Here is a 21,243-nt window from a genome sequence, read left to right on the forward strand (position 1 = left end):
TTGTCAATACAATACTGTAGAATTACCATATTACCCAGTACTTACTTTACCTAAAGGTGCTGTATGTAAGAAAATCAAATCTAAATGACGGAAAATAATAGATTATTAAAACTGTGTTTTTATTGGCATCTAATCACTTTGCTAAAATAACTGTTGTGATTTTATTCTTTTAGAATAAACCATTTATATCTACTTGTAGTACGTCTACATACTTGACAATAGCAGTGTAAATACAACACCATTTTTACGGTATCTCTGAATGGACAAACAGTTTTGTGTGTGAAGTGAGAACCCATGTCAATAAATTTAACATAGTAACCTATTGTGCAGTCATTACTGCGCTTTAGGCCACTGGGTCCGTTCGCAGATGAAACGTTTATATCTGGAAAAACTGTAGCCACTGACAACCATCCGTTCACAACTTTGTTTGGCATTTAAAGTGATTTCTATGAGCATTTTTTTTATTTAATTCTTTTCTATATTGCACATTTTATGTACAAAACAGCAGAAAAAATCTAAAGTATTGCAGTTGTTGTGCTTTACCAGTAGATGTTAGTAATTTCTAAACAGTACCTTTTAAACTGGCTCCTATGTCACATTACCATCCAAATGATTATGGAACCTTTTATGATTATCTGTTTATTCATCACAGATTTGTGTTTATCTGTATAGGGTGCAGGATCTGAGGGCGTTAGGGGAGCTCTCTCCTCACTGGGACAACCTAAGGAAGGAGGTGACGACACGGTATGGAGGGATCATCAGCAGCTACCAGGAGACTTTGGCTGAACTTGACAAAATCACAGGTATGAAGCCAAGCTATGCACTCATTAAATTTTCATCTGGTTTAAATGCATTCGTGCACACAAAAATATTTTACTCAAAATCATAAGAGGACATGTGATGTAAAATCCAGGATGTTTGCTGTGTCTTTGTACAGTATGTTTGCTTGGATACAGTACTGTATACTAAAGTCTTGTGTTACTTCCAGTTTCCTATATAAATCTTTTGGTTATGGTAAAGTTCCAGTTGCTTCTTGCAGGACTTTTCAAAGCTCCTTTTTGGATGTTGGCTGTCTTTTGTATAGTTTTGTATCTGTATGATCTCACACCGCCACAATCATGTTAAAGTCCAGGTTCTAATAGACTGGAAGACTTGTTACTTTTCTCTCCTTTGCCTCCACCCACCGGTGGCAGACTGAAGGCTCCCTATGCATCTTTAGTGTGGAGCACAATGGGCCTTTATTCAGAGATCATTTCTGATGATGTTTCACTTACTTGTCATTGATGCTTGTCACCTCATTTCACATAGCAATGACTTCTGATAGTGTATATTGTTAAAGTTACAGGCAGCATGGTGGCGTACTGGTTAGCACTGCAGCTAACCACAGCAGGAAGGTAGCTGGTTTGTGCCTTGGCTGTGGTCTGAGCAGTGGCATTTCAGTGTGGAGTTTGCATGTAATCCCTGTGTATGCATGGGTTTTCTCTGGGTACGCCGACCTCCTCCCACCCAGAAGACATGTTAGATTCGTTTCTATAGTTAATTGATCACTTATCACATGGAAGCTAATGCCAAATGACATTAAATTAGAATAGAATAAAAAACAGGACTATCTCATTTCCTGGGGGAAGGTTTTCACTCTTGACCCCTTACCACTTTATTTTAAAGGACAAGGTTTAAGGAAAAGCAAGGGGGTTAGTAAAAAGAGAAATAGGTTTGGACCCAGCTGTCTCTCAGGTTCTGTTATATCTTTGCTGAAATTATTTGTACAAAACACATTATTTTGAAATGCTGTTGATTTGCAGTGACTTTTCTTTTGTTTTTTCGGTCTGCCACATCCTTTACCTCCTACTTTTCCAGTGTCCTCAGATTTTTAAAAGACACACTTAAAAAATATTTAAAATTTTTGGCAAATTTTCTTTGCAAATTGACCTCTCAGTGTGAAAACAGATATTATATGTCTGTTATCTTTGGCGTGTTTTTGTAGTCACCAGTAAAGAATAAAGAATAATTCCAAACAGTGTGTTTTTGTGGTGGGCTGCTTTTGGTAAAGATAAAATATAAAACTATTATTTCAGGCCAAGCTGCTCTATGTACACAACCTATGATTTAGATACCTTTCTATGTGTTCTAGTGTTTTGATTCATAGGTCACAATGTTAGGTAACTCAAAAAAAAAAAAAAAACTTTGAAAGATCTTCATAGAGCCTGGAGAACTATTGTATTGTTTGAGATTATTTTTAAAAAGAAATTCAAAGAATGTCTGGCTGCTTGAAAGCAAACAATAAAATGATGAGAAGCTCAAGGCCTTTGAACTCTTAAAATGATGTGATGTCAAAGTACTTAAACAAAAGACTTCTGAGTCAACTTTTACAGAAGTAGCATTAAGATTCCTCTTTTAAGATAAAAGTTTTTACTGTAGCAGTGGAAACTGCAGAAGGGAGACTTGAATCTGGTCTAACCTGTCTGGTCTCTGTGTTCAGTCTTTATCGAATAATCATCATTTAAAATCTTCCTCCACTAAAACCAAAAGGAGTCCATAAAACAGATGACTTTGGCTGAAGGATGGATTGAGGTGATAATTGCTGTTAGAGTTTTCATATTAACACAATTTTTATCATGAGCAATTGAAAGGTGTGTGCACCCTCTTGTGCTCCTCTGTTTTGTTTAAATAAATATGAGCAGGGCTCTTAAAAATTGACACAAATCAATACCACAATGCCAACTAGTAAAAGACAGAAAAGATTCTCGCATCACATTCTCAAATATGCAGTATGCAAATATCTGCTGCATACTTTTAATGCTTTACATAATTAAGTAAATCAACCCAGTTATGTGCAAATTGTTGACAGAATAATAGGGCTGTTCTCATTTGTCCAGCATTCACAAGGAAAACCTGAACATGTGATTTTACCTCAGAAAAACAGTAATGATGAGGTGTTTAAAATTCATTTGGGAATACAACGGTAATAATAATGTTGTATGTTTTAGAAACTTTATATGTTCTCAAGCCCCTAAACACACCGTCAAACAATGTCAATGCTTGATTAACATCAACCTCTTCTTTGCTCTATTAAACCAATTAAATTATTGCAAATTAAGATTGTATTATGAATGGTCACTGTGCAGTTTCTGCTTTCCATCTCTGCTATCTGCATATTTTACCTTGCTTTGGACTTAAGAACATTATGGCTGGTGATTAATTTTACACTGATTCTCTTTTCCCTTTCATGAGATATTTGTGTCTGTTGCTTTTGCGTTGGCCAGCTGATAAGAAATAAAGATGGCTAAGCCTCTGTGCTGCATGCCTGAGCTCTGAGGAGATGGGTAATGAGGGCAAGGGGAATAGATAATGTGGTGTTGGTCATTATGGCTCCTGACAAGTCCCTCGCGTGGCCCAGATAGAGCAATGTTTGCAAGACCCCCCGCCTGTCTTCATTCTTTAATCCAGTCTGGCATTAAAATCACTGGGTGACGGACGTTGCTAAACAAACTGGGTGGGCAAGCAGCTGTAGATTCATTTATAATTACTAATATAATCTTTAAAAGGCTGCAAATTGGGACAAAAAAGACAAATTATGATGGACTTTGAGTAGATGGGCAAAGACGCAAGAGTGAAAATGTAATTACCTGAATAAACAAATGGTGACAATTGTGACGACTGGGCATCATTCAGAAAAAATGAAGCTGAATAAGAAAGTCAGTTGGCCTCACTGTCATATTATTTGTCCTACGGTAATCCACACACAAATTAATAACTTTTAATTAAAATGTTCATATTTAACTGATACATTTATCTTGACAAAGTTTAAGCTACAAACACAAATTTTGTTCATTTTTTAATGGCAATCCCTGCATTTTGGCAAGATAGGGAGAGAAATGTAAAATGCTCTGACAGGAAATATAATATCTTAATATCTTGCCCATTTTTAATTAATATAATTGGTTTTGTGGGTTTGCTTCAGGCTCTTAGGATTGCTATCCTTAAATAGGATTATTGGTGCATTTAAATTAAACAGATGAACTCTTCTGCATATGTAATTGAAGGTCAGAACTGAGTCAGGGGATTGTTATGTGCAAAGACAAATCACAGGTCGGAATGTTTCATTGGCAAATTTTTGGTGTTTTTCTTTTCCTCTTTTTTTCTTAATTGTTTGTCAGATGGACGAAGCGAAGGTCAAAAAGCCTGACTACCTTCCTGAATCCCTTCTGTTCACTGACCTTAATAAACTCGGCCATCATAATAACTATTCTCTATCCTGTTAGGAAATTAATGATCCCTTCTCTCACTGTTTACCAGCTACAAATGAAATACAGACATAATCTCATTACGGTGCTTTGCAATAGTGTCATCTCTCTAAAAACTGTCACTCGTCCAGTGTTGGTGCTTAAGCACTTCACAAAGGGAATAAATACAGCTAATAGCCAAAAGTTGATTGTTTTGAGCAGTTTATATATTGCAGGTTTAAAATAATGATAAAAATATTAGAAGAAACAAGTGCTGCTGTCAGACATGACTCACTTGTCCAACCAATTCTGTGCCCACAGCAGGCCTGTAATCCGGCTCCATAACTACTACACGTTACAACTGTGGATCATTCATTCATTCATTCATTCATTCATTCATTTTCTGAACCGCTTATTCCAATTCAGGGTCGCGGGGAAGCTGGAGCCTATCCCAGCTGGCTTTGGGCGACAGGCAGGGTACACCCTGGACAGCTCGCCAGTCCATCGCAGGGCAACTGTGGATCAGTTTTTAAAAAATAAAAATAAAAAAAAACTGCTGTGGTTTTAAAAGAACATAACGATGAAACCTTTAAGATCCTTAACAGAACTGATTCTCACTTTAACGCTGTTCCTGGTCCTTTTTATTTATTTTCTACATTTTATCAACAACTTGTGTACGTGGACCTAAAAGCAGAATATAGATGCAGACTTCCAAAGGAATAAGTTTCACTGTGCATTTTTTTTCTTGGTTAAGAGGACATCTAAGGCATCAAAATGGTCCATGAAAATGTGTAGTAAAATCAGGTGATATTTAGTCTACATACAAAAGCTTTGTTATTGTCTGGGATTAACAAAATATTATGGAGAGTAATTTCTAACTTACGCAAATTCATTGCCACTTTTTACATATATGTATGTATCTGTTTCCCATACACTGTCCAAAAGCATCTTGTTGCAGCACACACCCTGTGTCTTTCATTTTTGCTGTTCAAATGCATGGAAAACCACTTTAATACAGCAGTGAAATGTGAAATTGGAAATATGTCTCAACAAGTGATGTAACAGCCTGAAGCCAACCAGGAATATTCATCACAACATGTTGTGTTTACATGTAAATATGTCAACCTTTTAAATGGCACGATGCAGATGACAGTCATATTGTGAACTCTGTTTATTTGAGCTTTTCCTCCTTCTACCAAGCACTGTTTTTGTATAAATCCAACCAAGAAGTCAAAAAAAGGTTTTGGTAAAGTGCTCTGCCACTGACAGAATATATGTTGGTCTTTAGCTCATGTTTAAATGGTCAAAGTGCTGCATTTAGCTGCTCCATCCAGCCTCCCCTCCTTCCTCTTTTAAAATGTACTGACATAAAACTAGGTTTTAGTAGATGATCAACCTCTGGTCTTTACAGAGGTTGATCATCTGCTTTTTGCCTTGGCTTGGAGAACTCTGTAACCTTCACACCTTCCTTGATGGCACACCTTCATACTTCCCATCGTGTTGTTCAGCTAATGATCACACTCTTTCCTTTATGTGATCCCTGATCATGTTTCTTCACATCTCAGCTGTTAGTATAAGTTAAAAAAAAAAAAAAAAAGTGCATACAAGAGGGTAAATTCTTTTGTTAACTCTTTAAAACCCAATCTTAAAACCACTTGGCAAAAAAAAAGTCATATTTATTTTAATCTGAAGTCTGTATTTCAGATTTTGTTATTTATTTGTGGATATTTTCCTAATTTATCGAAAGGTCAAAATTATTGTAGTGTAATGTTCTGCTTTCTGGTGTCCACCAGAGGGCATGAGACCAGTATTATATGGTGTACAACAGAACTTGGTGTAAAGTTTCTACCATAAAGTGATGCCAAATGTCTGAGAGACTGTTATGCTTTTGGCTTTATAGGGTTAATTAGCAGTATGTCCATCCAGTAGTAAGAAGTGGCATCAATTTTTAGTTTTATAAATTTGTTTGTGTCTTAATGAAATGATATTTTCAGAGCTTAAAATAATAATAAATATAAAAAAAAGCCTATTAAGCACAGAGCCCAGGTCAGCCAAGGCAGAGAGCTGTCGCCCCATCAAGCCCAGAGCAGAGGAGGCCCCCGGACTGGAGCCCCAAGGCACGACGGGGCAGGAAAACCGAGTAGTACAGAGATCTATGTTAATAACATGGATCTGATTGATGGATACCAGTACAACACCTAATTTATATACAAAAACTCTTCAGTAAGCTTAGTTCAGTTTGAAGAAAAATACATAAATAGACTAAAGATTACTTCCATCGTTTCAAAGGATTGTGATGATGTGTTTCTTTCATCCACAAAACACAAAGTAAAAGAAAAGTGTGAGGTGTGTGAGTGTAATGATGAGCCACATTCTTTGTGGGCAGACAGATGATTAAAGACTGTTGTCAACAAAAGTTTAATCTTTTACCAACAAGCAAACTGTAGGAGGGGTCATTACAGCACGACCAAAACCATCCTTCAGGTAAATGTTGTGATCACGACACTGTAGTTTAATCAGCAACTGCAATGAAGCTAAAGCTTATAGATTACATATCAGATTGTTCAGAAATATCTCTAACACTGTATGCAGTGTTAACCTCACTTTTTAAAACTGATTAGTTAAATATAAAAAAGAAAGCATATAACTCGTCATATTTACTCTTTTATGTGTTAAAATTAATTCAAACTATTTGTCACATAGGAGGTTATCAAATTTACACCAAATCATCTTATAAAGTATATTTAGTAATAACTGAGATTGTAATGAAAAGTTTTAAAGTTAGGTTATGACACTTCGCCACATATGTTTGTTTCTGTCTGTGCCTTTCCTGTATACCTTTGTTTTCACATCACATGACCAAACAACATTGCACTGTACCTCTGGCATTCTTTTATTTCATTTTATTAAATCTCCTGCTGCTGTTTGCTTGTTCTTGAAATCTTAATCTTTTACAATCTGTTTGAATGAAGTTGATTGACTCTGTAAGTAAAACTCCACCCACTGTCAGAAAGTGTCAGATTTTTTGCAGAAAAATTGTAACTAAAAATTTCAACCAGTTTTAAGAGTAGATGCTGCAGAGTCCTGCAAAGGATATTAATACTTGAATGCAAAGATTTTTACCTTGTCGAACTTTGATTGACAGAGTCAATGTTCAGTATGGTCTATGTATAAATCATCACACTTACTGCAACTTACTATAAGCCCAGCAGAAAAGTTGTAACTGTGCCCACACCTGTAAAGGTCTAATTGTGTCTGCACAGCAGCTGCTTATTAAACTTTTAAATGAATTACATTTACATCTGTAGTGTGTTGCTTTTCATCACACAGTTTTGCATTGAAGCACTGACATTTCATTTGTAAACGAAAAACATTGGATCAGAAATCCACTTTATCTCCTGCCATTGGCTTTTCAGTGTCTTTTTGTTTCTATGTAAGTACTGTAGGAAAGCAGCATCTAAAGCAGACATGTTAAAAATGTCACTATGACAAAGAAATACTGATATGTCTGCAAGCAACAAAGCTGTTTTTTGTGACAGTGCAACATACGTTTCTGTCTTTCTTTCTTTCTTCAGGTTGTTCTTTCAAGCCAAGCTGCTGCAAAGCTCAGAAGTCTCTGGAGTTCATCCCAATAAACTTGCATACTCAGAGGATGAGGGTGACCTGCCCCAAAAAAACAGGTATTGTTATAGCATGATTGCATATTCTGATTTCAGAATGTCTTTGACGTACGCACAAGGGCAACTTAATTTGGCAGAGGTGAGCTGTACACACCTGTGTTTGTATTTTGTAAGCCACTACGGTTGTCCTCTCCTTTTGTTTCACTGGGCTCGACTTCTCCATCTGTCAGGGACACTCAGAGGCTCAGACAGCCTGTTTCTAGGCCGTCACCCAGGTTAAAAGGTGAGAATTAGCTCAGCCCATTAAAAGAAGACAAAATGCTAATTAAGCCCTTTGCGTTTTTCTGGTATAAATGATTGTGCTGTCTCCTCCACCACTGCTCTCTAGCAAGCTGTTATTGCTATGGAACTGTCTTTGTGTATTAAGGCAGGAAACTGCTGCCCTGCTATCTGAGAGTGGGCTCCATTTCAACTAAATACTGAATGATTGATGGAGAGATGAAGACAGACAAACACTGGGATTAACTGTCACTCTTTCACTGAGGACCTCAGGGGTGTCGGATAAAATAAGTCAAATCAAGTCATCATACACCTCGAAAAATTAGTAAACAATACATTACCAGTGGAAAAATGTGTTGATTGATTGATGTGACAGATAACTACCCTTTAGGGGGACTTTTCACTCCTAATTTACTTTCAGACAGTGGTGTTTGAGCTGATGTGTGATTTTTGTGTACGCAGTTAACCCCTTACCACAGTGGTTCTCAAGCTGGGGCAGCCTGGAAGCATGACGGGCAAATCGTTATCAGAACATCACGTCAGAGGAGCTGACGTTTTCACATCTTTGGTTCTTGGAAACATTATGGTCCAAACTCCAGACCATTAAGTGGCAGTAATGCAGCAATTAGTTTTTGCCAATTGGCCAAATACTTCAAGAAGAATCTGTGGGGCAAAGACAGAGAAAGAGAGAGAGAGAGAGAGAGAGAGAGAATGGGATGGAAGAGGATGCATTTCTCGGTCATGGTTTAATAGTTTTAATTTAATAGTTTTGAGGGTGAAACCTTTAGGATGAAAGATGAGCACTTGCTTGATTACCACCAGCAGGACATACAGCTAAATAAAAAGATGTATTTGCTCTAAACTAATACAGATTATAAATAATAATAATAATAATAATAATAATAATTATTATTATTATTATTATTATTAATAATAATAATAATAATAATAATAATAATAATAATAATAATAATAATAATAATAATAATAAACTGGTACATCTTATTCATGTTGTTGGAAGTCTGAATGAATTAAATCTCCAGCTTCAAGCAAAGTTATGCGCGACCCAAACCCAGGCCGTGCACACCCATAGTGTTTATTACCATACAACCCATCACCCGCGTTATTCTCCCAGCAGAGTCTAGACTCCACCCACCGATATTTAACCCAAGACACAAACTGTGACACACACATATTACAGTACTGATCTCAGCAGGTGTTTATTGTCAGCTGAACTAAATATATTTAATAAAACTTGAATAATATTTTAGAGTCACATAATCTCTAAAACATTTTTGAACCAGATTGCTTTGCAAAAGCAAAACATCCAATGTTCCTGGTTTAAAATGTGTTTTTCATTCCCGAATCAGAAATTCAGCTACAATAAAGGAAATCATGGTTCCTGATATTTTATTTAAATATCCAAAATACAACACAGTTATTTGACAGCTACATTTAAAGAAAACGACTTTTCTCACCTGTAATCTGTCCTCACTAATGACATTTCGGTTATTTACAGTCTATTTCCTGTTTCTTTTAACCCATTGAGCAGCTTTCCTGCAGACCACCATTTATATTTGCGAGTACCGTGCACGTTGCAGGATTCTGGCTGTGAGTCAGAGTCTTGTAGCATTTCATATTCTCTCATGTAATTTTTCAACCTGTTTCAGTGACATTTTGTCACATTTTCATCAACCATCATTTGCATTGGGCCACAAATTAATCACACACACACAAACACACACATATATGTATAGATGGATAGGTAGATGATATTGGCTGAATTAACCACCACCACAATCTAATCATTTGTTCCTTATTCCATTTCTTCAATGAAATTTTAATAACTTTTTGAGTCGTTTTGCTAATACACAGACAGATAGATGAACCAACGTTGCTGTAAACATAAACTACATTTTGGCAAACAGGAAAAAAAAGTAGATGTTTTAACTCACCATGACAACCTGACTGAATTTTTATACTTTCCCTAAGTTTTGCTTTTTTTAAAAAGGAAAACATATTATTCAGAAATGATTGAAATCAGTTTTGGCACATTAAACTCTGGAAACTGGTCCTCGATGCAGCTGAGTTTCAGTTTGCAACAGATATCAATTGCTCTATTGTTCCATTTGATTTTCTGAAAAGATGCATTTCTTTTAGTGTGGCTGTGCAATCTACTCAGCAATGCAAAACCATTCATTTTCATTTTGCCTATTGATCATCCACTGAGGAAAGGAAATCTGAGGAAAACAATATTTGAAGCCCAGAACAGAAATCATTTGCTTTGCTGTGATTGCCTTTCCTTTGTCTCCAGAACAACAGCTGTAAAGTATTTCCAGCCTAAAGCGGCTCAGCTTGGCACTGCTGAATTCAAACCATTGTTCAGCTGGATGTTTTTCTGCTCTGTCAGTTTTGCCACCTCAAGCCAGCACATAAACTTTTTTCGTCTTTTAGTTTACATTCATCTTTTCTTATTCACATTTTCTGAATAGAAATTTTTAAAAAGGCAGCCAAAACCCAGTTATTCATAAAAAGGTAATAACTTGGATTAAATTGGAGTGTGATTACAAACATTGTTTGACCACTGAATTTTCTTTTCAAGGAAACTTTTCAGTTCTTCTATGTCTTATTCTGCTGTTGATTTATAGAGAAAAAGTGGGTGTTGATAAATCAAGCTCGAATTGGTTGTTGTGCTTGATGTTCTGAAGTCCACCATTGTTTTTTGGTGTGCTTCTTCTGTCGGAGGACCAATTAAGGGAACCTGGTACCTGAAAACTCCAGGGGCCAGACGTGTGGCGGTTTAGCAGCCTTCACACCAGACACATATAATTAAAGGAAGACACACTCAGTGCTGTAAAAGTAAAGTTCCAACTTCAACCCACTATCATTTTGTTGTGGTGTTGTCCTTTACTTCACTGTGACAAGACATGAAACTGCTGAGTCATTAAAATCTATTAGCAGTCATATTTCATTTGTTTATTCCATTCAGAGCTGGAGATTTCTGTTTTCTCAGGGGTTACCGACCTGGCAACCCCCATACCACCACCACCCCCCCCCCCCCCCCCCCCCCCACACACACACACACACACACACACACACACAAACACACGCACAACCTTCCCTGCCTCTTTTTCATTCCGTTGTCAGCTTTATCCATTGCTTATTAAAACATGGCCTGCTCTAAGCACCTAAGTCTGCACTGCTGTCTGTCATGGGTTTATTTACTTTTAAAGCCATTCCTTAAGACCAGGGCTGCTCAATTCAGTCCCACAACGGCCAGAGTCTTGCAAGTTTTTGGTGTCTCCTTGCCCCAACACACCTAAATCAAATTCAAAGGGCCACTGCCGTTGTGAGACTGACTAGCAGCCCAGCTTCAGACCAAAAAGAAGGAGAGAAGTGCAATACAACCATTCCTGCTCCAGAGCTAGAATCATTTCATGACTCTTCATTATGATATTTTTCTTCCTTTAGTGTGGCATTAAAACTGTTTCCCAATTTTGTTATAACTAAAGCCCTGATGAAGCAGCATATAAAACCAGGGGTCCTGTGTGATTAACTGTCAGTATAACTCACATTGGAGAAATTTCTGTCCAAACTTTCTACGCAATTTTGGCTTGAAACACAATCCATTGCAAATGAAAACCTCTTTATTGTTCCTCTTGTTGTTTCGTTTTCTTGAATCATAGTTTTCCCACCTCAAGTTCCTCCAGTCTCTCCTATTGTGGTGCTTTGAATGTTACAAACCAAATAACTAACATTTTTTATATATTTGTTTCACGCTGTCTCTATCTCCCTCTCTCTCTCTCTTTGTCTCTCCACAGATGCATTTTATGACATTATCACTGTCGGAGCTCCAGCAGCACACTTCCACGGCTTCAAGTGCGGCGGTCTGCAGCGTCTCCTGAGCAGATATGAAGCAGAGAAGAAAAGGTATAAAATATACACTTTCACCATGACATATATAAAAGACATTTATACATATACATATATATGTGTGTGTGTGTGTGTGTGTGTGTGTGTGTGTGTGTAGAAAACATGGGTGGTAATAGAGGACACATGCTGATGAAACAGGCTTTTATTGACAAAAAAAAGTTAACCTCAAAATGAATTGTGACAGATAAATTTGTCCCTGGCCCATGGCCCTTTAGCCCTGATTTGCCAGGTCTGGCGCCATTACTTACATCCAAACCATGTTGAAATTAGTCTGGAGCTTCACTGCCTCTGACAGCTTAATTTGACTGGAGGCAAGAGGCATGATGGAAAGGTGTGTTGAGTCAGAAGTTCCTCTGCACCTGTTCTTTTCTCCGGCAAGCATTTTTCTGCCTTCTTAAGTCATATGTTCACTTCTCTCTGAAGAGCCACAGATCTGGCAGCTTTTTTCCCAGCTGCCAGCTGGAGCTCCCTGTTGAACTCAGATGTTTTAAGAAGTATTCTCTGAGCTGAATTAATGAGCAACAATCACATTGTTACTACAATCCAAACTTCGTGTTATATCAGTCTACAAGCAGTAACCAGTCAATCATGATTCTTTTTCCAAGAAGCAAACCCTAATCCTAAAAACCAATGAACTTTTCACCTGTTTTATAAAAGAGAAAAAGGGTTTGATTACACCAGTATGAAAACTGGAGATAATTACAGACCAAAACTGGCCCTTCTTTAAGCATTACAACAAGGTAGTGGAATAAAATCAGGCCACGGCTGGATTTTTTTCTTTCTTTTTTTTTTTCGTATATTATTGTGTCCATGACTTATTCAGATTTGTGATCGACATCATCCTGAAAATTTAGCTATATGTGCCGTGTGGATGAAGGATGTAGCTGCATGCCACTGAATTCAGTATGTGGTCACATGAGTGATGCCAGAAAAAGTGCAAGGTGATTTTTTTTTATCTCCTCCCCCTTAGCTCCCCATAGAGTGCAAAGTCATTACCAACCATGCCAGATCTAATTAGTTACAGAGTTTGCTGCTCAAGAAAGAAGGGGAGAAGCAAGATGGAAAAGGGAGAGGTACGGGTATAAAATTTGAATAAAATGGAAAAAAAAAACCTGATAGGAAAATAGTTGGGAGGGCTTCTGCTGATGATAAAAAGTAAAGAATGGGTTTTTTCATGCTCAAGTGCACAAGTGAATTTGCTGAAGATGGTCACTTTTATCTGCTAGTATGAACAATGATAAGGTTAGCTTTTTTTTCTTTCTTTTTCTTTTTTTTTTTGTTAAAAATTCCACTGAAGTCAAATCATTTACTTTGGATACGAGATTAGGCTTCTGAAGGAACTCTCCAGTGAGACAGAGTTTTTTTGTTTCATATTTGACTTAGCTAATGACTCGCTGTAGATTAAATTTTCCAATTTTCCGCCTGGCTACCTGACAGCAGCCAACGCTGAGGCTTGTACAGTTCGTGTTTGACTTGGAATTTTGTCATTTGACAGTCAGAAATAGGAACAAACTCTAACTCTGGCTACTCCGAGGATTCCCAATTTGCCATTTTAATGATGGTGCAAATTTACTTAAATTGAAGGACATTCAGTATTTCATGGTTTAATTGAAGCATGTTCCAAACATCTGACCAAGTCTTTAGCCAAAAAGGACACAGTGAAGCTTTCTGTGTGTTTCTCAGCATGAAGCACTGTAGATGTCTCCTAACTGCACTGTAAGTCGATTCTGTTCCAGCAGAGCAAATATTCCTATGCATACAGTCATTACACTTCTCCCAGTGTAGCCCATCACCTTTCAAAAGCAGCCTTTTGCAATCACACCTGATTAAAAAGAGAACAATCGGCTAGATGTGAGACTTGGCTGTTCTGTGTGATATTGATTCATCAAAGAAAAGGGTGGAAACGGATTGAGGACGAAAAAAAAAGAAAAACCTGAGCATAGAGGTGTTACCAGGAGGGCAATAAAAGAGCTATTCGTCTTTGTTCCCTGGAAGCGAGAATAGATGACCGAGGGTTCTTTACATAGCCATTAAAAACCTGCACTGGCCAAACTTGGCATTAGGTAGTGTGTGCAGTGTGGTCTGTCTCTTAGGATGGTCAAAGAATGAGTTTAATCAATAGCTACACTCAGTATTCCTCGAGAAAACCCTGCATGTGTACGCACAGGGCAGAAGCATTTATCTTTCATTAGTACATGCACTTGCAGTTAAATGTCTGTTTTAAAAGTCACCAGGTTCTTATCCGCTTTTAATTGAACCCTGTAGACACAGCTGTGGGTTTGCCAAGGTGGTCTAATCATTCATTAATACCCTCTTTTGGATCATTGAGCTAATCTGAATAATGATGTACCACATATTATTATTTTTTTTTAGAGACAAGTTTTATGAAACCCAAACCCTGCTGGTTCCTCTTTACCTAGACTGATATCACACGTGTTTTATTGCTCATGTTGGAAAGAAATATTTTTTTTTACATATTTTTAGACACTTTCTTGGAAGGTCACTTGTAATTAACTTTTTCCAAGGCTGTGCATTTGAGCTTTTCTCAACACGTGTCTTTGAATCCTGCCTTTTCTGTAATGGAGAGGGAGGAAGCACTGCCATTTTTCCTGGGCCTCCTGGTCAAGCAGAAATGCCAAATGACACATTTCTGGGGGAAAAAAAGAGTCGCTGAAACTACATCACAGAAACCTAATAGGGTCTCTTGGGGCTGATGTTCAGATTTAGTGTGACTAGCAGCATGTTGTCCAACAAAATAACTTCCTTCTGGGATTGCTGTGTGTGTGCGTGCGTGCATTTGTGTGCGTGTGTGTATGTGGGGGACAGACCATTGGCACTGGCTGGGACTTCATGCTGATGGACAGCAGCTTGTTAGTCTTTTGCCCGCTCCGGAGTAAACCTGCTTCGGGTTCTGTGGATGAAGGAAAAAGATGCTGGCAGCAGCCTTGAGGCTTCACTGGTCGCAGATCAGGGTCTGTATATGTCTGAATCATTGAGGAAAGCTTTGGCTGCTTTTCAGAGAGCTGGTATGAGATCTGGCCCTCATGGAGGATATAGAAACTGATGGGAATTGGCAGTTGAAGGGATCGGTTTTGAGATCCTTTCCTTCAGTATGCATCTGAAGCTAACCGGTATATTTTTACTGTGGCCTCATGTCAGAACCCTGCAAGACAAACCCTGATTAGAGTGCACCATCTAACATGACAAAGAGGTTTTGGCAGTCACCTGAACTGCTGTAGGGCTCTCTGCTGACATAGCTGCATTTTGCTCCTTCTGCCTGTCACCAGCAATCCACAAGCTCTTCATTAATTTCCTCACCACTATTAATTAGCCATGTGCCAGATATGCTCGCTTAATTAAGCCGCCGCGCTTAACTTCCTCTCATTACTAATACAACCCCTACCTATTGATCATTTAGGAAAACCAAGTAGAAATTCACTTCAGACACACTTCTAGTTCTGTAAATTAGCTAGTTGTGTGGTTTCCCTCCCTGAGTTAGATTTAGCTGACATGTACCACACTTGCCTTGATCCTTTTTCCATTGTTGTTTGTCTATAAAACTTAGATTACAAAAAGATGAATGGTGATCATTTCATGAATGAATGTTAGTGCAGCAGCAAAATGTGTAAAGCGTGCTGCTGTGCATGGTGTGCTGGAGGAGTGGCAGCACACCTTTAGCATTGTAATGACTGGAGGCACGCTGCGCACACAAGGTGGTGAGAGGTGGGATTAAAATGAATCCATTATCATACATTATTGGTGTTGGAGTCAGACAGCAAATCTTTCAGAAAACTTCCCTCTTCTCATGGTGATGTTTTGAGGCGATGTGAAGTCTGCAGAAAGTTCCACTGAGAAAATGTAAAAGTTCTCTCAGCGGAGAAGCTTGAATAACGTCCAGACTCTGAAGCTGCAGCCAAGAAGAAAGTGCCAGAAGAAACTGGAGTTCCTCGAATAGATACTTCTCCATCAACTCCTGTGTTAAAATGCTAAAGTTTACAACACAAATAAACATAAATATTTGAATCGTTACAGCTCATTTCCTTCATTGTAGCAACTATAGCAGAGTAGATTTTTATATAATTAGCCTGTTTTAATTGTATTAAGGCAGGAAGTCTTAAATATTTAGATTTGTGGGTGTTTGGGCTGCTCTAATATACAGACAGATGTAGTGCCTGAGCTCTAAATCTAATCTAGTGTGTGTTATTTCCACCACAAAGACCTAGAGACAAGTTTAGGCTGAACTTGAGTTTTGGAAGTCCACTATTCCATGGATGACATTTCTGTCACTGCATCCATCTTTTGCACACTGTCAGTGAGTCCACTTTTCTGATTGATCAAACATATATTTATATGTAGTTGTGAAATTATACACAGCATGAACTATTGTTACAAAGCTGCATTTATAGTGAAAAATTAATTTTAGCATTCATTCTTTTTAAAATGCAAACTGTACGTAAAATGACTGAGAAGTTGGAAAGTATTTACTTTTATTCACAGTATTGTCTGCCATAATATATATATCTTGTGTTTTGTAAACACCAATATCACTGCTGCCAAACAGGAACAAAAAGGATTATCTGTATTGGTCTTTTTAAACGGAACTTTCCAGCACTGAAACTAGATTTGAGCAATGAACATCTTCTACTTAGGCAGTGCTGCCATAGTGATTCTGCTCTCATGTCCAGCTGTTCATTACAATTACCTCCAGATGCCACAGTCCCCACTGCTCTGTACGAATGGAAGGTTTATTTTTGTTTGTTTGTTTGTTTGGGTTTGTTTTTAATCTGGCACATAATACTGAAGTTTCACAGCCTGTCACGTACAGCAAAGAATTGAAATGACACTTTGAATGGTAAAAAGATTTTTATTGTTGGGAGATTCTCATCAATCAATTACTTAAATTTGCATGATAACTGGAATTTGATGTGACAGGGAAATAAATAAACAGAACATAAGGGTGCATTTCAGTGCACTAGTGTCTCGCTGTCAGAGGTTGACTTTGTTTGTTGTGTTGAATATATAACACCATAGTTCATGGGTCCAAGTATTCTATGTGCCTTTGACTGCAGCTGTACAAGTTTTGATATAACTAATCCTTGATGTAAATCAGATGGATTATAGCAGCACTGCCAATCTGATTTAATTTGCCAAGCTGGTTTTTTAAATAATTTTAGACAAAATAGTTCCCGTTGCTACTTTAACATGTTTTCTTAGCAGAAAAAAGCCATATTGCTTGTATGCACTCAAACACTAATTTGAGCTAACTTGAATAATGATTATTAATTACTATTGATTGTGAGAAAACCTAAAAGCTGACATGGTAAGATTTGTTCCCTCAACACAAACATATTGCTGTATATAAATATGACTCTGCAAACGTCACCTATGCTCACATGATGTCACATCCACCTTATTAGTATACGTTGCATGGACTGGTGATCAGTTTAGCTCTTTATAACATGTGTAAAGATTGAATATGTTCTTTGCTTACATTTAAGGTGTGTATGGTTTATACAAATCATTCAAAACGGGAAACTAATAGACCACTAAAACTATAACTAAACAATATCTAAATTCCGGTTTTGTAGTGAAGTAATGAAAATATATAAGAGCAAGTCAAGGATTTTACAAAGATATTAAGAAAAGTGGCATGTAAAACTTTAATTATGATTAAAAGGAGCAGAGACAAAGTATGACAGTAGGGATTTTTTTTAAAACTTGCTTAATCACTTTACTTTTGTTGGTTAAAGTCCATTGTAGGACTCTTTTATTGTGTGGGTAATGTTAAGCTTGTTGAGCTGAAGTTGCTTCTTTTTTACTCACTAAGATAACCATTGCTAATAAAGAAGCGGACAAGAACCCCTGAGTTGAGCTAAATTTAACATGAAGTAATGTTTTTAGCTTCATACACCTGGATGTCCTAGATGACATAAACTGGGCTCCCATGAAGAATCTGGGCCAAGGATCTGTAACCTGCAGCTCTTGAGCCACATGCCGTTCTTCAAACCTTTCTCACTGGAACCAGAGGAAAATAAAGCGTTACTCTGCATGGACAGATTCATTGCCAGCAAAGCTGAAATACCCACATGCTCCGAAAAATTAACAGCTAATGATTTGTTGATTTGTTGCAACTTGGGACAGAGAGTGAAACCTCATACAAATAGAAAATATAAATGAGATATTATATTCATTAAAATACAGGAGCATTCATTATTGGACTGAAATTAGGGAGACATGTCTTTCTCTCCACGAAGGCATCCATGGACAGAACCATTAAAAAAACATCTTGACTCAGCAAACCGATTTCAGCTCCAGCAGGTTTAATCATATGTGATAAGCTGGGTGGTGTTGATGATATTGAGCAGACAGCACTTTTTTGAAGATACACTATTTTTCTAAAAGTATTTGTTCATCTGCTTTTACATGCATATGAACTTAAAGTGGAAATATTATGTGCATTTCAGGCTAATTTATTTTTATTTCTGAGACCGGAAGGCCTGGGATACATCGAGTTATTGTCACAAATCGCTTTATTTACTTCAGACCGACCCTCTCCGTAGGCTGTCAGATCAGCCTGTGGGCAAAACGAGTGGATTGAGACTCTTCCGCATTAAGCCCCGCCTCCCGCCACTTCACTACATCGGGAGCGTGCACCGCAATTGCTTTCGCCGTCATTGTAACATCTCATAAACAGAAGGATTAGGCTAATATGAACTCAATAAAAAAAAACAAAATACAATGTCAACACATAGCATACAGCCCTACATGTTGGAACCTGAATCAGACCCTGAAAACGAAGTGGAAAACAGCAACCCACAGCAACGAATGCAGCAGGATGTCTCTCTTTGGTAAACTAACCAGCCATCGTTGGAAATAACTTTATCCGACGTTTTCCATCCGCCTGATGTATTTGTACATGCCCTTGTTAACCAGTAGAAGGTAACCAATCACCGAACCTTATCCCCCGGGACTTCACAAGTATTTCCAAGTAGAAAAAACTCTCTAAAACGACGAGTTTTTCATCGCCATGGAAACCAAATGGAGAGAGTGCTGGAAGTCAAACTCAAACATGTGTTTAGGTGATGAAAAACAGTGCTGTTCACATGTCTGATGAGGATTCAACACTGTAACACTGTAGAAAGCTCAGAAAACTCAAAATACCATAAGAGCACCGCTTTAAGAGACGTCCCTTTTTATTTTATCTATTGGCTTTAATATGATGTCGGCCCACGTTTTGGAGTCATAACAGCCTCAAGTTTTATGGGAAAACTTTCCACAAGGTTTAGGAGTGTTGATGGGAAGTTTTGACCATTCTTCCAGAAGCACTTTTGTGAGGTCAGACACTGATGTTGAACAAGAAGGCCAGGTTCGCAGTCTCTACTCTAGACCCAGTCAAGGTCTTCTACACCAAACTCACTCATCTATGTCTTTATGGACCTTGCTTTGTGTCTTGGTGTGCTTTCATGTTGGAGCAGGAAGGTATCATCTCCCAACAGTTCCCATAAAGTTAGAAACATGGAATCGTCCAAAATCTCTTCGTATTCATTCAGCGTTCCTTTCACTGGAACTAAGGAGGCATTCACACCAGGATGGATAAACTCGGTGTGATTGAGCAGGGATTGCTTCAGGTTTGTTATAATCCCACTGACTGGAGTATTTAGTAGCAAGGAAATTTCACACAGGTAGCATCCTATCATGATATCACAGTGGAATTCACTGAGCTCCTGAAAGCAAACCATTCTTTCACAAATATTTGTGCAGGCAAGCTTCATGTCTACATGCCTGATTTTATTTACCTGTGGCCTTGGAAGTGATCAAAACACCCAAATTCAATTATTTGGAAGAGTGAGAGAATACTTTTGGCAATAGAGTAAATATGTGATGGTGAACATGGTTGGTGTTTTCTTTTGTCATGGCACATAAAAGCAGTAAATTAACTTTTTTTTGTTTATGTAAGTTATTTTTAAGTCAAATAGATTTTGTGGCCCTAAACTTTCTTTATTTTGTGGGTAAAAATGGCTCTTTCATTAGTAAATGTTGCTGACCCTTTATCTAGGCCATAATAGTGAAACGGATGGTCGTGGTTTGTTTATACCAAACACAGAGTAAAATAATGCTATAAAAACACCAAAGTGTGTACTTAAGAAGCTAAAACAGCACAAGATTTAACTTTGCCTAAACTGGTTTTACCTATTCACACACAGAGAAGTTATAGGCTTCCAAGCCTCCATGTGTTTGGCCCTGTTGGAGCTCATCTGGAACACTGGACAGCTTGACATACTGAGGAACTGAACTGTTAAATATGTCCCCACTTCAAACCTGCTATCCTGCAGGTTTTTTATGTATCCCTATTCCAATACACCTTGCTCACATTAAATGGACCCAACAATCTATGAGGTTCTTCACAATGACTGATTAATTTGAGTCAGCTGTGTTGGAGAAGGGATGTATGGAAGACATAGAGGATTGTGGCCCTCAAGGACCAGAGCTTGACACTCCTGATGTATGTTTCTCACAGCTAACTTCCTCTGCTCCCAACCCACCTGACATGCTGTTCATCTCTCGACAATTCTGAAAGGGGCCATGCTGTTCTTTTAGCACAGCACTGTGTCTGCACATTGATAAATAACTTACAATTAGTTTTTATCAGTCATCTAGTCAGCCAGATATTATTGTCAGTGGGCCAGTTTTGTGCCACCAGTTGCCGACCACTGGTCTAAAGTGATGGGTCATTTGTTTGACCCTTTAGAGGCATACCATGAACAAGTTCACCTGAGAAGGTATATGCAGTTTGCATGGAAATTTAAACTAATGAGTCTCTCAGGTCTGTTGACATACTAATAAATATTCATGAACGGCATGCATCAGAAAGTTAACATAGTGACTAGACAAGTGCTTCACATTCATGCCAAGAATTTCAATCACCACATTAACATTCTCACCAGGTGTAAAGAAAAAAAAAACTAAATCCCTGCATATCTCCTAAATACTGTTAGGAGTAGCTCACTTTATCTATTTCTTTCCAAGTCATTTCCCAGTTCTTGTAATTATTCTAGATGACAGGAACGTGCAAGTACAGATGATCAAGCATCCTAAATGGTGTTAAAATGGCAAGCCCAAAATGTTTTATTTTGATATAAATAATAACTTGGCACACAACAGTCCTGAGGTGCACTGGGTATGAATAA

At 37.9% G+C, this 21,243-nt stretch overlaps 1 protein-coding gene across 1 annotated transcript in view; it reads left to right on the plus strand.

Annotated features, from left to right (window-relative positions):
• Positions 1-21,243, plus strand: part of inpp4b (inositol polyphosphate-4-phosphatase type II B) — a gene marked incomplete at both ends in the record, with an annotated part of 159,999 nt that overhangs the window by 112,817 nt on the left and 25,939 nt on the right. The window contains 3 exons of the mRNA XM_079238146.1: positions 673-803; positions 7,799-7,903; positions 11,944-12,052. Of these exons, the coding sequence (XP_079094272.1) occupies positions 673-803; positions 7,799-7,903; positions 11,944-12,052 (345 nt within the window). The remainder of the gene's footprint in view (positions 1-672; positions 804-7,798; positions 7,904-11,943; positions 12,053-21,243) is intronic.

The sequence above is a fragment of the Telmatherina bonti genome (genome assembly GCF_933228915.1).
Source record: "Telmatherina bonti genome assembly, chromosome: 3".
Classification (NCBI taxonomy): domain Eukaryota; kingdom Metazoa; phylum Chordata; class Actinopteri; order Atheriniformes; family Telmatherinidae; genus Telmatherina; species Telmatherina bonti.